Source organism: Sturnira hondurensis, unplaced genomic scaffold (assembly GCF_014824575.4).
Source record: "Sturnira hondurensis isolate 20B ecotype Veracruz unplaced genomic scaffold, ASM1482457v3 Scaffold0017254, whole genome shotgun sequence".
NCBI lineage: Eukaryota > Metazoa > Chordata > Mammalia > Chiroptera > Phyllostomidae > Sturnira > Sturnira hondurensis.
In genome coordinates this window covers 1,920,413-1,939,711 of record NW_028089885.1, presented here as the reverse complement: position 1 = coordinate 1,939,711, position 19,299 = coordinate 1,920,413, and the positions used below count along the sequence as shown (strand labels likewise).

At 51.6% G+C, this 19,299-nt stretch overlaps 2 protein-coding genes across 3 annotated transcripts in view; both read right to left on the bottom strand.

Annotated features, from left to right (window-relative positions):
• The window catches only part of CABIN1 (calcineurin binding protein 1), a 125,609-nt gene extending 111,286 nt beyond the window's left edge, over positions 1-14,323 (bottom strand). For both annotated transcript variants that reach the window (XM_037067290.1, XM_037067291.1), the window contains exons 1-6: positions 13,889-14,323; positions 7,319-7,394; positions 6,118-6,210; positions 5,780-5,893; positions 2,645-2,779; positions 1,600-1,780 (exon numbers count right to left, since the gene is read on the bottom strand). In XM_037067290.1, coding sequence (XP_036923185.1) covers positions 1,600-1,780; positions 2,645-2,779; positions 5,780-5,893; positions 6,118-6,210; positions 7,319-7,321 — 526 coding nt within the window. In that variant the 5' untranslated portion in view covers positions 7,322-7,394; positions 13,889-14,323. The remainder of the gene's footprint in view (positions 1-1,599; positions 1,781-2,644; positions 2,780-5,779; positions 5,894-6,117; positions 6,211-7,318; positions 7,395-13,888) is intronic.
• Positions 14,324-16,376: 2,053 nt separating this feature from the next.
• Positions 16,377-17,731, bottom strand: LOC119001786 (D-dopachrome decarboxylase-like). Its single transcript, XM_037067299.1, has 3 exons — positions 17,564-17,731; positions 17,048-17,223; positions 16,377-16,634 (listed from the first exon to the last, which is right to left on the bottom strand). Exons 1-3 carry the CDS (start codon positions 17,669-17,671, stop codon positions 16,562-16,564), a joined length of 357 nt encoding a protein of 118 aa, XP_036923194.1. The 5' UTR covers positions 17,672-17,731; the 3' UTR covers positions 16,377-16,561.
• Between the last annotated feature and the right edge of the window lie 1,568 nt (positions 17,732-19,299).

Here is a 19,299-nt window from a genome sequence, read left to right as displayed (position 1 = left end):
ACACGCCTGCTCTGCCTGCCCAGCCCAAGTTTAACGAGCACGACCTCTCCTGCCACGAGTGGGGGTGCCGAGAACTGCACCAGGTGGCCAGGGACAAGGGGCTGAACGCCGATGACCCAAGCTGCAGGACGAGCATGCCAGAAGAAATTAAAGGCCTCCAGAAGAAGAAACTCCTGGGGTCAAAACAGTGCCCCACAGGGGCTCCCACATCCTGCTGGTAGGAGTGAAAACCGGGGCAACCGACCAGAGAAAGGGTGCGAGAACATTCACAGCAGCGTTGCGCAAAAGCCCAAATCTGGAAACAGCCCAGACGTCCGAGCCCAGAACACTCCACTTGTGCACACGACAGATGTCACAACAGTAAAAAGAGGCCTGGCGCACACGCACAGACAGGACAGCCACGGCCCAGGAAGCCGGGCTGAGAAGAGAACCTGCCGCCATCTGACGCCACCTAGAGGAGGCTTCGCAAGAGGCAGAGCTCATCTCTGGTGACAAAAGGGAGAAACCAAGGTCCCCTCCATAGGGAGCAGTGACTGGAAAGACACCGGAAGCAGCTTGCCTTCCAGGATTCTACAAATGTGGGTGCCTTCACGTGTTTTCACATGTATACCTGAAGGCCCTCAGGTGTGCACTTTACTGGGTATGTGTTTTACCTCAATTTAAAAGATTTAAAAAGTGGCTGCAGAGAACAAGGACTGGAGGTGAGGTCAGGTAAACAGGCTCAAGCACTTCTCAACACGCTCCATCCTGGTGTTATTTGCCCTTCAAAAGGAAAGGAAAAGTCCCCTGCAAGTCAGCTTCTAGGGCACACACACTGGATGTGACAAGTGCTCGTGAGCGTGTCTGTTGTGAAAAGAATGACCGGGCTCTGCGGGGACCAGGCTGCAGCAGCCTGGCTCAGCACACCCCCAGAGACCCACCCTGTGTACTGCAGAGTGCACACAGAAGAGCTGGCCCCACGGGAGGCCCAGAACCCCCAGGCCACAGCACTGAATCAGTGCCTGCCTGGGGACCAGCCCATGCCATGAGGCGGAAGTGTTCTCTGCAGAGCAGAGGAGGCAGACTGGGGCTCTGTCTGGGAGAGGTCTTTCCAGCAGCCCTGCTGCTCTGCAAAGGAACGGGCCACTTCGAGAGGTAGTGAGCTCCCTGGCACCAGAAAAAGTCAAGCTGCAGCCCTGAGCCGTCTGTCAACAAATTATAGAAACGGGTCTGGCAGAATGGCACAATGCGGGGATGAAATGGGATGAAGTGGTTTTCCAAAGAAAAATCCCCGTGAATACCCACAGACCAGGGCCTTGGGGACTGCAGCTTGGTGACACACACTGCAAGTTCTTTACAATCAGTAAGCTGCAATCCCTTTTTCCAAAGGGAAAACCACTCAGAGAGCATGCTACTTGCTACTATAATACACTCGATAAATTTCAATGGCGTGAGAAAGACGAGGAGAACCAGCAGGGATGCACAATTGCCCCATTCTCCCTGGTCATCAGGCAAAAAGGCCGTCGGTGTTAACTCTGGCTCCCAGCGTCCCCAAGCCACCCTCCCCCCTCTGTCCTGGAAACACAAGCACCTGGGAGAAAGCAGCTAAGCCCGACTCACTTGTGTAGTCACTGAGGGTGTACAGGACAGTGATGAGGTTGTCCAGGCAGGGCCAGTGGTCAGGGTTGCACCGCAGCCCTTCCTCAAAGGCGTGGCGGGCCAGGGGGACCCGGATGAGCCTCAGGGCCACGTGTCCGATTTTATACCAGAGGTTGACGTCCGTGGAGTCCAGCATGACCGCCTGCAAGCAGCACAAGCAGAAGACGCACACACCTGTCAGCTCTATTGGAGCAGGTGCCTGTGGTGGCAGGAGGGGCGTGGCACCAGCCCCTCCAAAACCACCCAGGCAAACGGCAAACAGAAGTTACAAAGATCAATTTACCCCATTCAGAAGACTGTCTTATGTATTTTGTCACTCTGAACGGCTGTATTTCTCATACATCTGACGGAAGTGAAAGTGAAAGAAGTAGAATTAAAAGAAAATATGAGAGCCCGTGGGATTCTAGGAAGATTCTGGGTTCTGGAGATAAACCTTTGTTCACATCCCTGCTCCTGCCTGGACAGTGGCACGATCCTGAACCTTAGTGTCTTCACCATGAAAATGAGGTTAAAGACACCATCCTTGCAAGACAATGAGAGGGTCAGCGAGTGCGCAAAAGCAGTCAGCTTGGTGTCCAGCCCTTCAGAGGTGCTCACAGAGATGGTGACAATAACAGAGAAAGAACTGGCAACACTACTGTGAATGGGCACAGGGTGCCAGGCGCCAGGCTCTGTTCTTAGCACCATGTACATGCCAATCATTTAACTTTCACAACCGTCCTCTTTCTGCGTTACTCCCGCTGTATCGGTGTGGACCTGGAGGCCCGAGAGATTAAGCTCCTCACCCACAGTCACGTGTGGCCTAGGCTGCGGAGGAAGAGCACACACAGGCCCCTGATCCCCAGGCCTCTCCAAACTCCTCGTGAACACCCACAGACCAGGGCCTTGGGGACTGTGGCTTGGTGACACACACTGCAAGTTCTTTCCAATCAATAAGCCGCAATCTCACCCCCCTCACCAAGAACTTCCAAAATCACCAGGGAGGTGCACGCTGCCAAAACCCCACCTCCAAGTAGAATTCCATGGCTGTCTCCAGGTCCTCTCGCTGGGCTGCCAGCTGGGCCAGGTTCTTGTACGTGGAATATTTTAGCATCAGCCCGGGGTGTTTCAACCCCTCTTTCTCATCACCAGATGAAACTGCCTATGAACAAAACAGAGGAATAGAAGTGACACTACATCCTGAAGCCTGGGCAGGCAGTCAGCAGGACACCTGGCTCCCAGGCTGGCCTCCGCCACAGGCCCGTGGGCCAGTCTGCTGCCACCTCCACTGGAAAATGAAAGCGCGGCACCAGAGGTCATTACAGGACTCCTCGAGCTTGGAGCACACACGGAAGGAAAACCAGACCACCACGAGGTGGTTTGTAGGTACTCTGGGCCCCAAAAGTCACAGATGGAAACCTGAGGGTTCAAGTTTGGATGGTGAAATTTATGGTATCAGTAAGCCAGCCAGCGGGCCTGCACAGCAGGTTTGAGGACAGGGCACAGAGTGTCCCCATCCTGGGGACAGCAGGCAGGGCCTAGAGCTTCTCCCAGGCAGCCAGCATCCCTACATGTCCCCACATGTCCCTGCACATCCCTATAGCAGGAAAAGCACTCGAGTAAGAACAAGTTCCAGACTCTGTAACTTGTCACTTGACCACGGACAAGTTACTTTAACTATAAAGTTAGTGTCCAAAGAGCACTGAAACATAAAGACAGTAATTCCTAACCTAAATATCCAAAGTGAAAAAGAGCCCAAAGAGCATAGAGACTGCAAACATGCTTTATGTAAAAAGTCATGACAACTCTGAGAGAACACAACACCTTCTGAGAAGCCCCTGGTCACACAACTGTTGCCCAGCCACAGGACACCCAGTGGGAACTGGCTGGCACAGAGAAGTACTTTCGGGGCGGTGTCCACGTCCTCGTCTTGGGACAAATCATATTCATACATCATTCTTCGTGCTCAGAACAGGCAAGACCCAAGGTACCTTCAAGAAACACCCTTAGACCAATCCAAGAAACCCACCCTAGCGTTCTTCAGAGAATCCCATCAAAAGCACCGAAGATCCCAAATCAGGCTTCATTCACCGTTTTCTGGCTCCCACTGAGGACAGGTCCCCGAGAAAGGGCTGACCGGGGTGGGCCCCGACACCCGGCCCTCCAGCTACCAAACTGTCCCGAAAATGGCATGAACAGTGACAGAGGCTCTGCATCTCCTGCGGAGACTGACTGGTCAGTCACACAGCCTCATACTGCAGCAGCGGCCCTCGTAACTGACTTCTATCTGGCTGACGGCTGGATTCAGCACTACTTTCCATTGCCCATGAGACGCTCCGATGCCCACAGGAGCCGGAAAGCGACGAGCGTGCCCTCCAGCGAGGCTGCACGCTTCCTGGAAGTCAGCTGTGTTCCAAGCTTGTTTATGCCCCATGGTTGTGAGACTGTAATTTCATAATTTAGTTTACTACTAAGTACCCCAATGCCAGATAAGTGTGAAAAGCAACTTCTCTGTACTTTTCAGTTGTTTACAATGAGCACGTTTCTTTTGTAAGTGAAGAAGGAGAATGCTATAACGATCTTCGAAGGTGGAAAGTGATTATCTAGAGAGATGGACGTACCTACCACTGGAAGGCTGACTGACACACAGGCCTCAGGCAAACCCCTGTCCGGGCCCCTGTCTGGTGAGGCCCACCTGGAACCAGCCCTTGCTTAGACTGCCAGCTCAGTGCTGTGTTCGTCCACTCACGTTTCCGAGGCCTGCTCCACTGCAGCCCAACAGGAAGATCCACACCTGAAACACGTCCAGCACCTGGCCCAGAGCTGGCGCTCAGTAAAAGTCGCATAAAATCATTTCCCTCTCTGAGCCCTCACTCATTTCCTACTAAAAAAGGGAGGGCAGGTCCCAATTCCCACAACCCTCAAGTAATCTTGACGAGCTATAGGATTAGGAGTAGGAAGAGATAAGTTGAGGGAGAGAAGGAACAGACACGTTTGGCTGACTGTTCAGCATCTGCCTCATCATCCAGAGACAGGGCTTGGAACACAAGGGTCTGCCCTCCTGGGATAGCAGGAGACGCTGCTCAACGACTACATGGTCCCGAGATGCCTGTGGGATGGAATCTGTCCGTTTGCTCACATCATCTCTGTGCTGAGGACTTGAAAACAAACATGATTCCTCTTAATGAAATGCACGTCATCTTCCTAAATCAATTCCAGGCTGCGACTATTCCCAAACCGCCAGGTAACATCTCCATGACCCAGCTAGCTCATGACCCAGGCCCCCTGGCTCCAGGGCCTGCTGGCCTCTCACCTCTCACCACTAGCAGGGTCCCCACGCAGGATCCAGGTCCCACCCTCTGTACCACGCCCATATCTTCCATGTGGCTCTCCTCCCTCGGCCTGTCTCTGTCTTCCCATCCCAACCCTTCTCTCTAACACACAGGCATTTTTCAAAAGCCTATGGCACACCCACACGGGCTCCCTGAACTCCTGGGCTGCCTGGAGTTCAGGCATTTTGCCAAAATGTGCTGCCAACAGGTGGCACATAGGAATCAGAAAACCAGGGACTATAATCTTTGCTCTAATTTTTTTTTAGATTTCATTTATTTACTTTTAGAGGGGAACGGAGGGAGAAAGAGAAAGAGAAGCATCGATGTACAAGAGAAACAGCAATCAGTTGCCTCTCAGGCACCCCCAGTTGGGGACCTGGCCCACAACCCAGGCATATATGCCCTGACCAAGAATCGAACCAGCAACCTTTCAGTTTGCAGGAAGATGCCCAGCCCACTGAGCTATACCAGTCAGGGCTGATGTTTTCACCAGTCGGGAGGTCTGAGCCATCAACACCTTACTGGCCTCCATTTCCCCAACTAAAGAATGAGGACAATAACCCCCACTGACTTGGCAGAGTGGTTGTAAAGACCAAGTAACAGTGGCAACTGGCACGTACGTCCAGAGCTCTTACTACGCACCAGGATCCATTCCACATGCGTCACTGGATTCATTCAACCCTCACAGCAACCCAAGGAGGCACACACACTCTACAGGCGGGGAAGCTGAGGGGCAGAGGAGAGACAATGTGTCTGAGGTTCCAGCCAAGAAGTGAGAGGGCAGAGGGCAGACCCAGGCCACCTGGCTCCAGGGCCTGCTGGCCTCTCACCTCTCGCAGCAGGCGTGCCTCCAGCAGCTCATGATAGGCCTTGGCAGACTCCTCGAACTGGTCGTGTTTTTGCAGATCCAGGGCCTTGTGATACAAGGCAAAAGCCTCTGCTTCCTGCGGACAAAGACGGGAGACGTTTTCACACAAAGGTTTGTCTTTTTTAAGCCAAAAATGTATGTGATGGGAGCTGCAGTCAAGGCCATGTTAACGCTCCAGCCTCCCAGGATCTCACCCCTAAAATCCCACTGAGGATAATCTGAATGCGCTGAAAATGAGGTGCCACCTACAGAAATGAGCAGCACAGTCCTACCTGCGGAGGAAAACCATGGATCACATACCTGGGCCTCCTTTGTCTGGGTTTTGTGACTTTTACAGCTTCCTTCATGATCATCCTCCACCGTGGAGCTGGCATTTAAGGCTGCAATTCGAATCTGGAAACAGAGGTTTGATGAAAGAAAAGAGTAGCTTTTAGATGAGAAGTCACCTGTCCCTTCAACAACCCGCAATGACCACAACCCCACTCCATAACCTATTCTGCCTTGAACAGCTATGGCCTTCTCAAAGTGTGGGGAATGAATAATAAATGAGCATCTAGTGAAAAAAGAAGTGTTACACGGGACAAGGTCTCAAGGTCTGGGCCATTCCTTCTAAATGTTATTCTTGCAAAATGTTAAAATGTAGCACAATATTTTACAGACCAGCTATGAACAGGATAAGCTTCACAGGAATTCAAGGATAAATGTAGCCAACTGCAAAGAGGAAATCAGTGTGTAATTGACCACACAGGGTACATAAGCAATGGCTAAGCCCCTCTTCAGGAGACAGCTTCGGATATGAATTCTGTGTCCTGTACTTGCTGCAAGTAGTAAAACTACCTAGGAACAACTGCACCTCGCTCTTGAATACAGCACCCCGAGCGGCGAGCCACTTGAGTTCAGCAGCAGTAAGACCAGAACATGCCTTGGGGAACACACCAATCCATTCAGAGAGCATGTCCTGGGCAGGGCCCATTGCAAAAGGGATACAGGCTGGGGACACCCAGCCATGGCCCAAATAGAGAAAGATCCAGGAATTGGAATAACAGGTTCCAACAAAATGGGTTAACTGTCTCCCTCTCTAGCAACTACGATGAGGCCTCATAAGCCACTTGAACAGAAGTCAAGCATTCAGGGCCCTGGCTGGCGTAGCTCAGTGGATTGAGCGTGGGCCTGCGAACCAGAGGATCGCGGTTCGATTCCCAGTCAGGGCACATGCCTGGGTTGCAGGCAGGTTCCTTGCAGGCTAACTACCAGCAGGGGACGCACAAAAGGCAAGGCAACCATACATTGATCCCTCTCTCCTTCCCCTCTAAAGATAAATAAATAAAATCTAAAAAAAAAAAGAAGTCAAGCATTCACACCCTCGAATGGGCCAACACCCAGGAAGAAGGACGCCCCACAGTGAGAGCCCTCAGGGCCCACCCAGAAAATGCCCCTTACCCCCAGGAGTGAAGCGAGAGAGGAACTGACACGGGCCAACGAGGCGAGCCTCAGTCCTTACCATACTCAGAGCTTCAGCACTGCCGCTGAGCGCTGCTTCCCATCACCCGCGAAGGCTGCACCCGTCCACGAGTCTCCTGGAGAGGACACAGGACAGAGAGGAGGCCCATGAAGAGCCGAGAATGTCACAGAGCCCGTGGGTCTCCCAGGCTCTAGGCACACAGGCTGCTGAATGGCTGCCTCAGGACAGCTGTGTGGCCCATCACACGGGGAGCCCCTCTGTCCCTCAGCTTGAGCACGTGCCCTTGCCAGGCAAGGCACCGGGTGCCAGGACACAGAAGAGTGAGACCAACTCCTGTCCCCAGGCCTCACTGCTCAGCAGAGGCAATGGACCTATAAACAGTTATTTCTTTTTCAAAGGTTGAATAAAACAGAAACAGGCACATCTAAGGGTGGAGAAGAATAGTTCACTCAAAGGGAGAAAGAAAGGTGAGGGAGGGAAGTCAGTCAGCCCTTGCATTAGCCTGGACTAAGGGACAGACCAGCAGCGGATCACGGGGAAGCCCAGGCAGGGAGAGCGGGGCGGCAGACAAGCCAGAGCCAACCAGGGGCTGAGAGCAGGGGCGGGGGTGGGAGGCAGGGGTGCTGTGCCAGGGCATTGGAACTTCATTCCAGAGGCAACAGGGGGGCCACCACGCGTTTTCAGGAGAACAAAACTTTATAAATATAAAGGGAAACAAATTAGAGGTCACAGACCAATCTGAAGTCTGTGAAAAGGACGGGACTGGGGGAGAAGTCGGAACCTCATACACTGCGCACGGGAGTGTAAAGTGGTGGAGCCGCCCAGGGGGGTTGGTCTGGTGGTTCCTCAAAACATCAGACACTGAAACTCCGCTGCGAGGGAGCCACTCGAGAAATAAAAACCTACGTCTGCACTAAAACTTGTTCACCAGTGTTCACAGCAGCATTTTTCATAACAGTTTAACGGCGGAAAACACCCAGATGTCCCCCAAACGCTGAGTGGATAAATAAAAGGTAGTATGTCCATACAACGGGTTATTATTCAGACTAAGGTACTGACCATTACACATCACAGTATGGATGAACCTGGACAACCACATGCTAAACGAATGAAGCCAGTGGTAAAAGCCACATACTGTCTGATTTCATGGACATGAAATGTCCAGAACAAGCAAACAGAATGCAGATGGGCTGGCTGGGGAGAGGGGCAAGTGGGGAGTACGTACTAATGGGTATGGCTTTTCTTTCTGAAGTGATGAAAAGGTTCTAAAATTGACTGTGGTAATGGTCACACGGTTCTGTGAATACACTAAAAACCACACCTTACACAGGGGAACTGTACGGCATGTAAACTGTCTCAGTAAAGATGTTACTATACAGAAACGCTGGGAGCCTGGAAGGAGCGGAATCAACAGGGAAGAAGGGGACGCATTCCAGGGGGCAGACTCACCATAGTGGACACCGGGGAGGCTGGTGGGAACAGTGGCGGCTCTGACTTGAGGGGCAGGATGGGAGAGGGCACCACTGGACAAGCCAGGGAGGGCAGGCGAAGAAGCTAGGAAAAGTCCCGTCTGAGAGGCTGGTAAAGGCCCTGGAACGACCCCGAGGGCAGCAGGAACGAGCCTCAGCAGATGGACTGACCCCAACACGTGCTCCGCCTCCATCAAATGAGGTGTCCACTTCCATCACCAGCAGTGCCTGCAGCAATGACTTCTAGCACTGGCCTCCTCAACAGGCCCCGAGTTCTGCAAAGGTCTTACAAGGACAGAGTACAGAAGTACAAACTTTTTCACGGATCCAGGAGACTAAAACTTTCCTAGGCTGGTATTTATTTTACCTCCTGGTTCTACATTTAGAAACAAGAAGGCTGCAAGGCTGCTGCTTAAGTCCAAAAATGCTGCTGCCCCATAAACTATGCTATGGACAGAGTGAGCGCAACGCAATATGGAAGAACTAATAAGATAAAAGCAGAAGCTACAGCATTAAAACCCTGCATTTAGCCCTGGCTGGTGTGGCTAGGGGGGACGGAGCGCGGGCCAGCGAACCCAAGGGTCGCCAGTTTGGTGCCCAGTCAGGGCACATGCCTGGGTTGCAGGCCAGGTCCCAGGCTGGGGATGTGCAAGAGGCGACCTATCAATGTGTCTCTCCCTCTCTTTCTGCCTCCCTTCCCCTCTCTCTAAAAAATAAAATCTTAAAAAAAAAAACAACCTGCATCAAGCTAGAGAGAGAGGGAGGGAGAGAGAGATCAAGTGCTGACAGGAACCTTGTGCATTGCTGCTGAGGGAAACAAATGGAGGCTCCTCAAAAAAGTAAAGGCCCTGAGCGGGTAGCCTAGTTGGTTAGAGTGTCATACTGAGTCATCAAAGCTGCGGGTTCGATCCCCGGTCAGGGCACATATAAGAATCAACCAATGAATGCATCAGTACATGGAACAACANTAGCCCTGGCTGGTGTGGCTAGGGGGGATGGAGCGCGGGCCAGCGAACCCAAGGGTCGCCAGTTTGGTGCCCAGTCAGGGCACATGCCTGGGTTGCAGGCCAGGTCCCAGGCTGGGGATGTGCAAGAGGCGACCTATCAATGTGTCTCTCCCTCTCTTTCTGCCTCCCTTCCCCTCTCTCTAAAAAATAAAATCTTAAAAAAAAAAAAAACCTGCATCAAGCTAGAGAGAGAGAGAGGGAGAGAGAGATCAAGTGCTGACAGGAACCTTGTGCATTGCTGCTCAGGGAAACAAATGGAGGCTCCTCAAAAAAGTAAAGGCCCTGAGCGGGTAGCCTAGTTGGTTAGAGTGTCATCCTGAGTTATCAAAGCTGCGGGTTCGATCCCCGGTCAGGGCACATATAAGAATCAACCAATGAATGCATCAGTACATGGAACAACAAATCGATGTTTCTCTTTCTGTCTCTCTCCAAAATCAATAAACTTTTTTAAAAAACAAACAAAAGTTACCATATGACCCAAAAATTACACTTCCCTGGTGCATCCAAAAGAACTGAAAGCAGAATCTCAAAGCTATTTGTACACCCATGCTCTTGACAGCATTATTCATTCACAACAGTCAAAAAGTAGAAGCAACCCAAGTGTCCACGGATGGATAAAAGGATAAATCGTGGTAAATCCATACAAAGGAATAGCACTCAGACTCAAAAAGGAAGGGCATTCTGACACAAGGCTATCACATGTTTGAAACTTACATTACGCTAAGTGAAATAAGCAAGTCAGGAAAGGACATATATTGTATGGCTCCAGTTATATGAGGTACTTAGAACAGGCGAGTTTGAAAAGGCGGGAAATGAAATGACGGTTCCCAGGGGCTGCGGGAGGAGGAGCATGGAGCAGGGAGCAGGGAGCAGGGAGCAGGGAGCAGGGAACTGGGAGCAGCTATTTAACCCGGACAGAGTTTCAGTTTGGGGAGATGAAAAGGTTCCAGAGACGGACAGTGGTGATGGCTGCTCAGCAACATAATGTATTTAATGCCATGGAACTGCACACTTAAAAACGGTTAAAATGGTAAATTTTATGTTGCATAGATTTTACCACAACCCTCTTAAACTTTCATGTAGCAAATTACTAGCATAAAAGAGTTCCCAGTGGGGATGAAAGCTGCATGTGCGTTCCAGGTTCAAAATGCTATTCCCAATAAAGTCTCGGCCTCACTCTGATCACCCCCCGAGGCCAGTGGCCCCCGGTGCAGACAGCAGCTTGAGCCACTTCCTGGGGACTCTGAGCAGAGCCCTCGGACCCAGGGGCCCGGAAAAACACTAGGCAAAGAGATTAGAAGAAGGGGGGGAGCTTGTCAAGCCACCACTCCACATTCACGGTCTTAGTCCCCCACCGGGTCTGCCTACGGAGCCCTACCAGACGGGCCTCTGACCCCAATCCCCAGGGCAGCACACAGCACCTACCCAAATTTTCCCCTTCACTTACAGAGCAGGCACTCAATAAGTACCACTGGGTCAATTTTTTTCACAATTCTCTTATTCTAAAATCTGCTCTTCTTCCTACATCTGAGGCTGTAAGAGGTAAAAATGGAAAGGGCCCTGGGTTTGGAATGGGAAGCTTTCAGAGTGTGGCCAGGCTCTGCCTCGTGATGCCTGAGTTCCTGACCCTTTGCTGGCTTCAGTTTCCCTGTGTATAATAAAATGGGGTCAACAGCCCCACCAGACTGGGAACTCCTCTGAACAGAGAACAGCAAATTCAGTGGGATTGCCCATGGCAAGTCTACAAAGTATGGACCCTCAGGAGGTTCTTGATAAGCTGCAGCTGCATGAAGCCTGTCACCCACTCTGCCCCCGCTACCCTACAGAGGCCAGCACTTCTTCCACAAAGGAATAGAAAATACAGGAGAGGAGGCAGAGGGTGGCACTCCTCCCGAGCCACAGGCCTCTCAACCCACTCTCCATTGGACAGGTGCTAGCTCCAGGTCTCAGCAAGTCTTACTAAATGCCATCTGGTAAGGAGGGCCCAGGGACAGCTGAGAAATGAGGTCTCTGCATGGCAGTGATGGGAGAGCATCAGTACAGCCACCACACCCAGGGTCCGCCTACACCCTCAAGAGGAGAGCTCCCCTGCCTCCTGACTCGGTAGCACCTTGCACGAAGGTACCCAACAACCACTGGGTCTGTGCTAGGTGCCTGCGCCTTCCCCAAGAGCTTCTGTGTACCCCCAGCACCAGAGTGGGTGTGGCTCCAATCTCAGAGCTGACAGGAGATACGCCCTCAGGACACATTGAATAAATAAATGACCAGGCAAGTGAGAGAAAGAAAAACACCAGTGCGCTCCAAGTCAGCAGAAGGGTTTCCAGCCCTACTGGCTGCCCAAGTCCCTGCCCATCCCCCGCCAGCCCAGCCCCACCAAGGGGGCACCTGAGCTGCTCAAAGCTACAGCTCCCAGAGCCTGTGATGACCTGGGTCCGGACACCTTCAAGAAGCCCACAGTACAGAAGACAACTTTCAAGCTTCCTAATTAAGTGAAATAAGCCAATCACAAAAGAGCAACAGTATATGATTCCATTTATATGAAATATCTACTGAAACAGGCAGATTCACAGAGACAGAAGGTAGAATGGCGGCTGCCAGGGGCTGGGAGAGGGAAGAATGGGCATTGCTTACTGGGGACAGAGCTCCAGCCTGGGACGGTGAAAAAGTTCTGGAGACGGAGGGTGGTGACAGTTGCCCAACAATGTGGACGTACTTAGTGCCACGAGACTATACACTTTAAAAATAGTTCAAATGGTACATTTCATGTAATGCACACTTTACCACAATTTAAAAAAAAAAAAAAACCTTAGGGCAGAAAAACAAAAATCTAATAGAAAAATGGGGAAAATAGCCCTGGCTGGTGTGGCTCAGTGGATTGAGCGTGGGTCTGCAAACCAAAGGGTCGCTGGTTCATTTCCCACTCAGGGCACATGCCTGGGTTATGGGCCATGTCCCCAGTACGGGGTGCACGAGAGGCAACTAACTACACGTTGATGTTTTTCTCCCTCTCTTTCTCCCTCCCTTCCCTTCTCTCTAAAAATAAATAAATACAGCCTTTAAAAAACAAAGGAAAAATGAGGAAATATATGAACTGACAACTTACCAAAAAAGACACAACTGGCTCTCAAACATATCAAAATAACTTCAAACTTACACATAATTAGAAAAATAAAAGTCCTAATAGTACTTTACACACCTTTTCTCACCTACCACACCAGAAAAATTAAGGTATAACAGCACGCGGTTCTCATACATTGTTGGTGGGAATGCAACGTGCTACAACTCATCTGCAGGGGAATTGGACAAAATTACAAATGCAGCTAAGGTGCCTTTTAACTCAGCAACTACACTTCTAAGAATCTGCCCTGAAGATGGACCTCCAACAATAAGAAAATATATACCCAAGTGTTATGTATTGCAGCACTGTTTGTAATTGCAAAACACTGGAAACCACCTAAATGGCCACAGATAGGTGAGTGGATGTATAAACTATGAGACAGCCACACAATGAACTAATGTGCTACTGTAAAAATTAATGAGCGCATGCTTACAGTAGCATTATTCATAACAACCAAAAAGTGGAAATAAGCCAAATGTCCATCAACTGATGAATGGGAGAGTAAAATGGGTATAGCCAAACAATGGAATATTATTCAGCAAAAAAAAATAAAAAAATTATTGACAACCTGTAATGGATGAACTATGAAAACATAATAAGTCATAGACCACATATTGTACGATCCCATTGATATGAAACGTTCAGAATTATTATATTTTTATATTTGCAACAAGTTTGCCGACTTCAAACAAAACCATTCTCAGGATATTTTCGTTCTAACGAGTTATATGTCACACAGAAGGAACCCTAGCTGCTCGGAATCCCGCCATCTCACTCTTACCACCTGTAATAACCCTGGCCCCCAAAGAGTTAAGGGGTTCCCAAAGCCGCGTGTGCAGGCACCTGCGAACGTCAGTAAGTTCATCTAGCCCTGTATGCCTCCTCTGGGGAGGCAGTGCGGTCAAAATTTTCAGCGTGGAGTCGGGCTGACCCACTGGTTAGCTGGGGGTCTTTGAGCAACTCACTTCACCCCTCGGCCTCAGTTTCCTCCCCTGTAAATGGCGATATCACTCACCTAGCGAGGCTGTAGTGAAGGTGGAGTGAAAGGACGGCAGTCAAGGGTTAGCGCCGGGCTTTGCACCCAGCAGACGCCGAATCAATGGTGGCTCCTTGCTGTTGTCACTGTGGTGAACCATTCCCGAGGCCGAACCCCACCCTAGGCACCCCAGGACCGCGGCAAGAGCTGTGAAACGGTGCGAGGGGTAGCCAGGAAGCCCGGCCTCGTCGCTCCCACTCTCCGGCCTCTGTCTCCCTAACTGTGGCACTGGGGCTGCTACGGAGCCCCCTCCGTCCGCACCGACTCTGACTCCGCGCCAGCTACCACTCAGCGACCCCGCCCTTGACTCAGCAGAGCGCGCGCCCCACTCCTGCAGCTGCCCTTAAACCCACTACCCAGGAATTCACTAGGCGTCTCCAAGGCAACGGCCTGTCTGCCCGGACCCCCGCGCCGGCCGGCTGCGCGCTTGACAACAAGACGCTCCCCCATTGGCTCCAGTGCCGGCTCCGCCAGCCAATCAACGAGGGTGCATGCCTCCCTGCAGCCGACTGCCTTAAACACTACGCGCCACGTCCGGCGCCACTCTGAGCTCGGTGGTGAGCGATCGCAACCTTGGATTCGGTCCTCTCGGTTTGGAGGCTTGGAGCGCGAGCTCCCGGTCGGACTCTTAGCTCCACCACTTATAATATTTGGGAAGCGTGGAGCTCGGTGCCTAACCCGAGCGGTACCTAATGACGGGAGGTGTTATTGTTAACTCTCTGGGGCAGGTGCTCTGAAGACAATGGAAATTTGGGGAACGCTTAAGAGGGAACTAGAGATGAACAGCGTTCTCCTTCATATTACCAGTATTTCATCACTTCTGAGGTTTGGAACACACACACACCCCCCGCCACGGCCTCGCAAATACAGATAAAATCAACTATTGAAACAAAAGGAAAAAGAAAAACAAAGTAAAGAAGAAACCAAGACTTGGTAAATGAACAGCCAGGGAGGGAGGGACAGAATTTCAGAGCCCAAAAGAGGATAGATACAGTTTGGAAGGATTTCTCACAAGGCCTCAGGCAGAGAGAGGTTACTCACAGGAGCTAAGTGGTTTAGGGAAGGACTTCACTGGTTGAAATGCATAGCTACCAGAGGTCCAGCAAGAATGATTTAAATAGGAGGGAGTGTGATGGCTTTCTCTTTCATTTTAAAGACAGTAAAATCATTAAGAATTCAACAGCCAATTCAAAACAATAACACTTTAATGATATGCCAGGAGTTTCAAAAATAATTGTGTCACCAGCATTGATTTTCAGAGTATGCATATAGCCTTGGGAGAGAGGCAGTGAACCAGAGCATACAGATGAGTTTCAGAGTTTCAACGGATAACACGCAAACTTGGATGTAGCTCCCACCCTCGAGTTGTACATTGCAAGATGCTCTGGAGTGAAAGTTGAAAAAAGATGGGAAAGGTGGCCCATGTACCAGGGAGCTGTGTGGCAAGGGTTTGGGAGTTAGAAAGAGTGAAACCAAGCAGGAGCCTCTGGCAGCAATTACCAGGGGGTAAAGTTCACAGGAGATAATGTGGGAGCCAGGCAAAGGGCCAGTGCCTACAGCAAATAGAAGGCTTGACTCTCACTAGAGCGGTGACAAGAGATTTAAGGTGGAGAGGCCAGATAGGTTGTCCTTGCAATGCCCTGGATCCCTCCTTGGGCACTTCATCCATTCATTCACATTCAACCCACATTCCCTGAACCCCTCTGGAAAGTAAGACACCTGTGTTGACAGAAGGAATGAGTACAGAAATGGGACAGGTTGCCAGGGGAAGGAACTACAAGCTCTAGCTTTTAATGAGTCCTCAGCGGTGGTCCGGTCCAAACACAGCAAGCGTTCCATTGGAAACTTGACTATATTAAGACCGAACAGCTCAATTTGGTGTATTTCACTGGTGCACAAAAGACAAGGTGATCAAACTTTTACCTGTACCAGGAAACAGTGCCCACATTGTGTTTATCCTCTAAAATGTGAAAGCATGATAAGGTATTGAGTGAAAGTGGGGGAAATCCCATTCATTCAGTTTCTAACTGCAGACACTGCATTTCCAGGTTTGCCTTTCTGGGACATGGTGCACAGCTAGAGAATTCTCAGCAAGACTCACAGGAGTAGAGGGAGTTTGGGAATGCCCAGGGAAGCCCAGCCTGCCTGGCTCCCCTGCTAGACACAGCAGTCTGTGGCAGGGAACTACCTAGGCCAGCCCAGGATGAGGACATGAATATCTGGTCAACAGAATCAGCAGGAAGGACCAGACTGCCAGCCCCTCCTGACCACATGGGCATGGAGAACAGGGCCCCCAGGCTGAAACTTTGGCATCTTCCAATTTAAGCAGCCTACATACCATACATGAAACAGCAACCCTGAAGACAGGAACCATCCCACCTCCCAGGTTCCCTAAGGTCCCTTTGTCATAAAGCAACCCCACTGCCCAGGGTGGACCAGAATGCCTTGGTGGGGTAAAGAAGTCATATTTGAAAGACAAAGCTCTCTTCATTTATTTGGCATGAGAATGGGGAAGAAGAGGATTGTAAGGTCACAGTCATGTCTGCATGTGGGACTGCCAGAAGCTCATATCCACCAGGCCCTCACTCTGCCAGGAGACATCTCTGGAAGAGGTGACCAGCTCACAGATGCCCTAGGTGAACTCCATGCCGATCACAGAAAAGTCATGACTGTCCCCTTCTTGCCAATCTGCCAGGGCTCCATGGGAACAAAGCGGATAAATATCCTTCAGGGGACAGAAAAAAAGAAGTCATCAGCTACTTGGCCAACACCTCATATTCCAAGAACCCTAGCCAGGCATCCCATAGTCATGGGCTCCCAGGCCAGCCTGCCTTAGCCCACCAGGTATTTTGCAAGCCTGCCTCCCCCAAACTGTTCTCCCTCCAGCAAGGCAGTGGGCATGTCAGGGGGGGGATGGTGGCTGCCCGTCAGCATGGCCCACCCAGGACTACACTCACAGTATTTCATTCAATTCCGCTAGCGCTCTAAAGGTGTACCCAACACCAGGGGGCCCAAGGACACTAGACTTTTCTGGGACAAGGTGAGGAATTTACTTTTCCCCCCAACCTCAGGAGGAGCCCCGACATGCCTCCAGTCGCGCAGCAAACCCAAGAGTGTCCTCTCCCTGCCCCTACGCACCGGTCCTGGCCCAGTGCCAGCTCCTTGGTGAGGAATTCGAAGAAACGGGAGCTGTGGCCGCGGTTCTCCTCGGCTGTGCCCACCACACCAATGGAGGAGACTACCAGCTGCGCGCAGGGCCCGGCCGAGCCATCTACCACCATGGCCAGGCCGGGCCGCACCGTCACACTCACGCGCTGCAGGGGACATGAAAGTTTCGCCTCAAGCTGGCACAAGCCAGGCCGGAGCTCAGGACCGAGGAGCGCGGGATCGGAGACCCGGGAGCCCCGCGGAATCAAGGTTAGGGCTCTGGGCAGGGGTCCTTGGAGATCACTTCAGAGTCATGGTTGGGGAAGGCGACACTGAGAAAACATGGGGGGGGGGAGGGGCGAGGTCGAGGAGAGCGAGAACTCAGAGCTTGGTGGGGGTCCCTGGGAGGAGGAGTTGGGATCACTATTGGGAAATCGGGGTGTGCACAGAGCCCGACCCCTGGTCCATCACCCTCTTCCAGCCCCGTGCTCCCCAGCCCACGCTCACGTTCTCGGGTTTGCCCAGGATGGCGGAGGTGACTGCGCAGAGCCGCTTCTCTAGCCCCGCCGGCACGCGGCCAGCGGGCAAATTTGTGTCCAACTCCACGACCGGCATACCGGCAGGGAAGGCGCAGTACTTGTGGCAGCGAAGAAAACTGCGGAGTCGGACTCCCAATTCCCAAACCACTAGGGGCGGGGCGCTACGGAAGCCTGGCTCCTCATTGGCTTTGCAGGCACACCGCCCTCCCGATTGGCTGCCCGGGTTGCGGGCCTTGGCAGACAACCATTTGTGGCCCAGATTTCCGGAAGCCCTCTGGCCCCGTCCCCGCTCCAGTACTTGGGCTTTCCGCAGCTGCGGTTTGTTGCTGTTGATTCCATTTAGACGGAGGTCTGAACTCCCCTAAACATGCACATACCTCTATGGACCTTCTCCAGGTCTGACCCTAACATTATATCGTCAGAGAAAATTTTTTCATGAGTTGCCACCACCTCAGGCATCTTCACTTTCAATGGGAATCTGCGCTTCTCTTGATCAGGAGACAAAGTGACACGCGCGGGGGACCCGTGGTGCCGGGCTGAGATGCTAGGGATCACTGAAATCCTGCCTGGCCCAAACGTCTGCTTTTTGTGTCCTCTTGCACCTGCAGCGACTTTGCCGCAGAGTGACGAGCTGTCCACCTGGGCGTGGGAGCCAGGACCCAGTAGACTTGCCCACAATGTTTATGGTAACGTAGTTTTATACGCAAAACAAATGGTGTTATTTATTTTTATTTTCACAAAAGATGTTATTTAAAACATGGAAATCTGGTGTGGCTAACTCTGGTATTATCAGTGTTTCGAAGTTATTGGAACTATAAATGAAAATGTCATTGAAACCATGTGGGCATATATTTATAATTTCCATCACACATCTAAAATTCTATGTGTGCATATTAAAGGAGACTCCATGGGAAAACACGTGAGCTGAGAGGCTGTCTCTTCACGACCCTGTCCCATTAACAGCAGCTTAGATGGTCAAAGCTTTGGACGGTCAGAGACTCTGGAACACAAGACAGGTGGCTTATGATACTCTTGAGGAGAAAGAGCAGAGTCGGGTGGTAAGTCTGGAACCCAGACTGGGGCGGGGAGAAGACTGTGGTCAGGGCCGAAAGTAGGCCTGAGAGAGCAAGGCCTCTCGGCAGCACTCGAAGGGCCAGGAAATAACCCGGGACTTCCCTCCCTTCAAGGAGGTTCGTGCTCCAGCCTGTACTGCCCTGTGGGAGACCCAGAGACCCAGGAGAGAGGCCGTTCCTGACTCAGACATCTCCTCCCAGGGTAAACACCCATCGGTGACACGTGCCAGGCCCACAGGGCACAGAACCAATTTCCTGCCAGGACAGAGGGAAGCAAGCACTAGGGCTGAAGAGCCCAGAAGGGTCGCTTGAACGAGCCTGGGGCTGGGGAGGTCAAGGGCACCTTGCCAAAAGTGGCATGGTAACAAGTGCCCAAAGATTGGGGCAGGGGGTACCAGACAAAGAAGGTGAGGATGGGTTCTGTAAGCAGAGGGATGGGCGCGAGCCAAGGCCAGGAAACTGAGGTGGGAGCTGTGAGAATGGCTGGAAAATGATGGGTCACTGTGTGCAACCAGAAGGGGGCAGCCTGGAGGGGTGGGGGAAAGCCTGGAGGCAAAGTTCGATGACCTGACCTGTACTGTATGTAGCCTCAGGGCAGTGAGGTACCAAGGAATGTTTCAAACAGAGGAAA

Bases quoted from the DNA above. Each gene is read 5' to 3' on its own strand.
- LOC119001786 (XM_037067299.1), bottom strand. From the start codon at position 17,671: ATGCCGGTCGTGGAGTTGGACACAAATTTGCCCGCTGGCCGCGTGCCG. The intron at 17,224-17,563 runs GTGAGCGTGGGC...TGTCCCCTGCAG, and splicing joins TCCTGGGCAAACCCGAGAAC to CGCGTGAGTGTGACGGTGCG. The intron at 16,635-17,047 runs GTGCGTAGGGGC...TGTCCCCTGAAG, and splicing joins CTGGCACTGGGCCAGGACCG to GATATTTATCCGCTTTGTTC.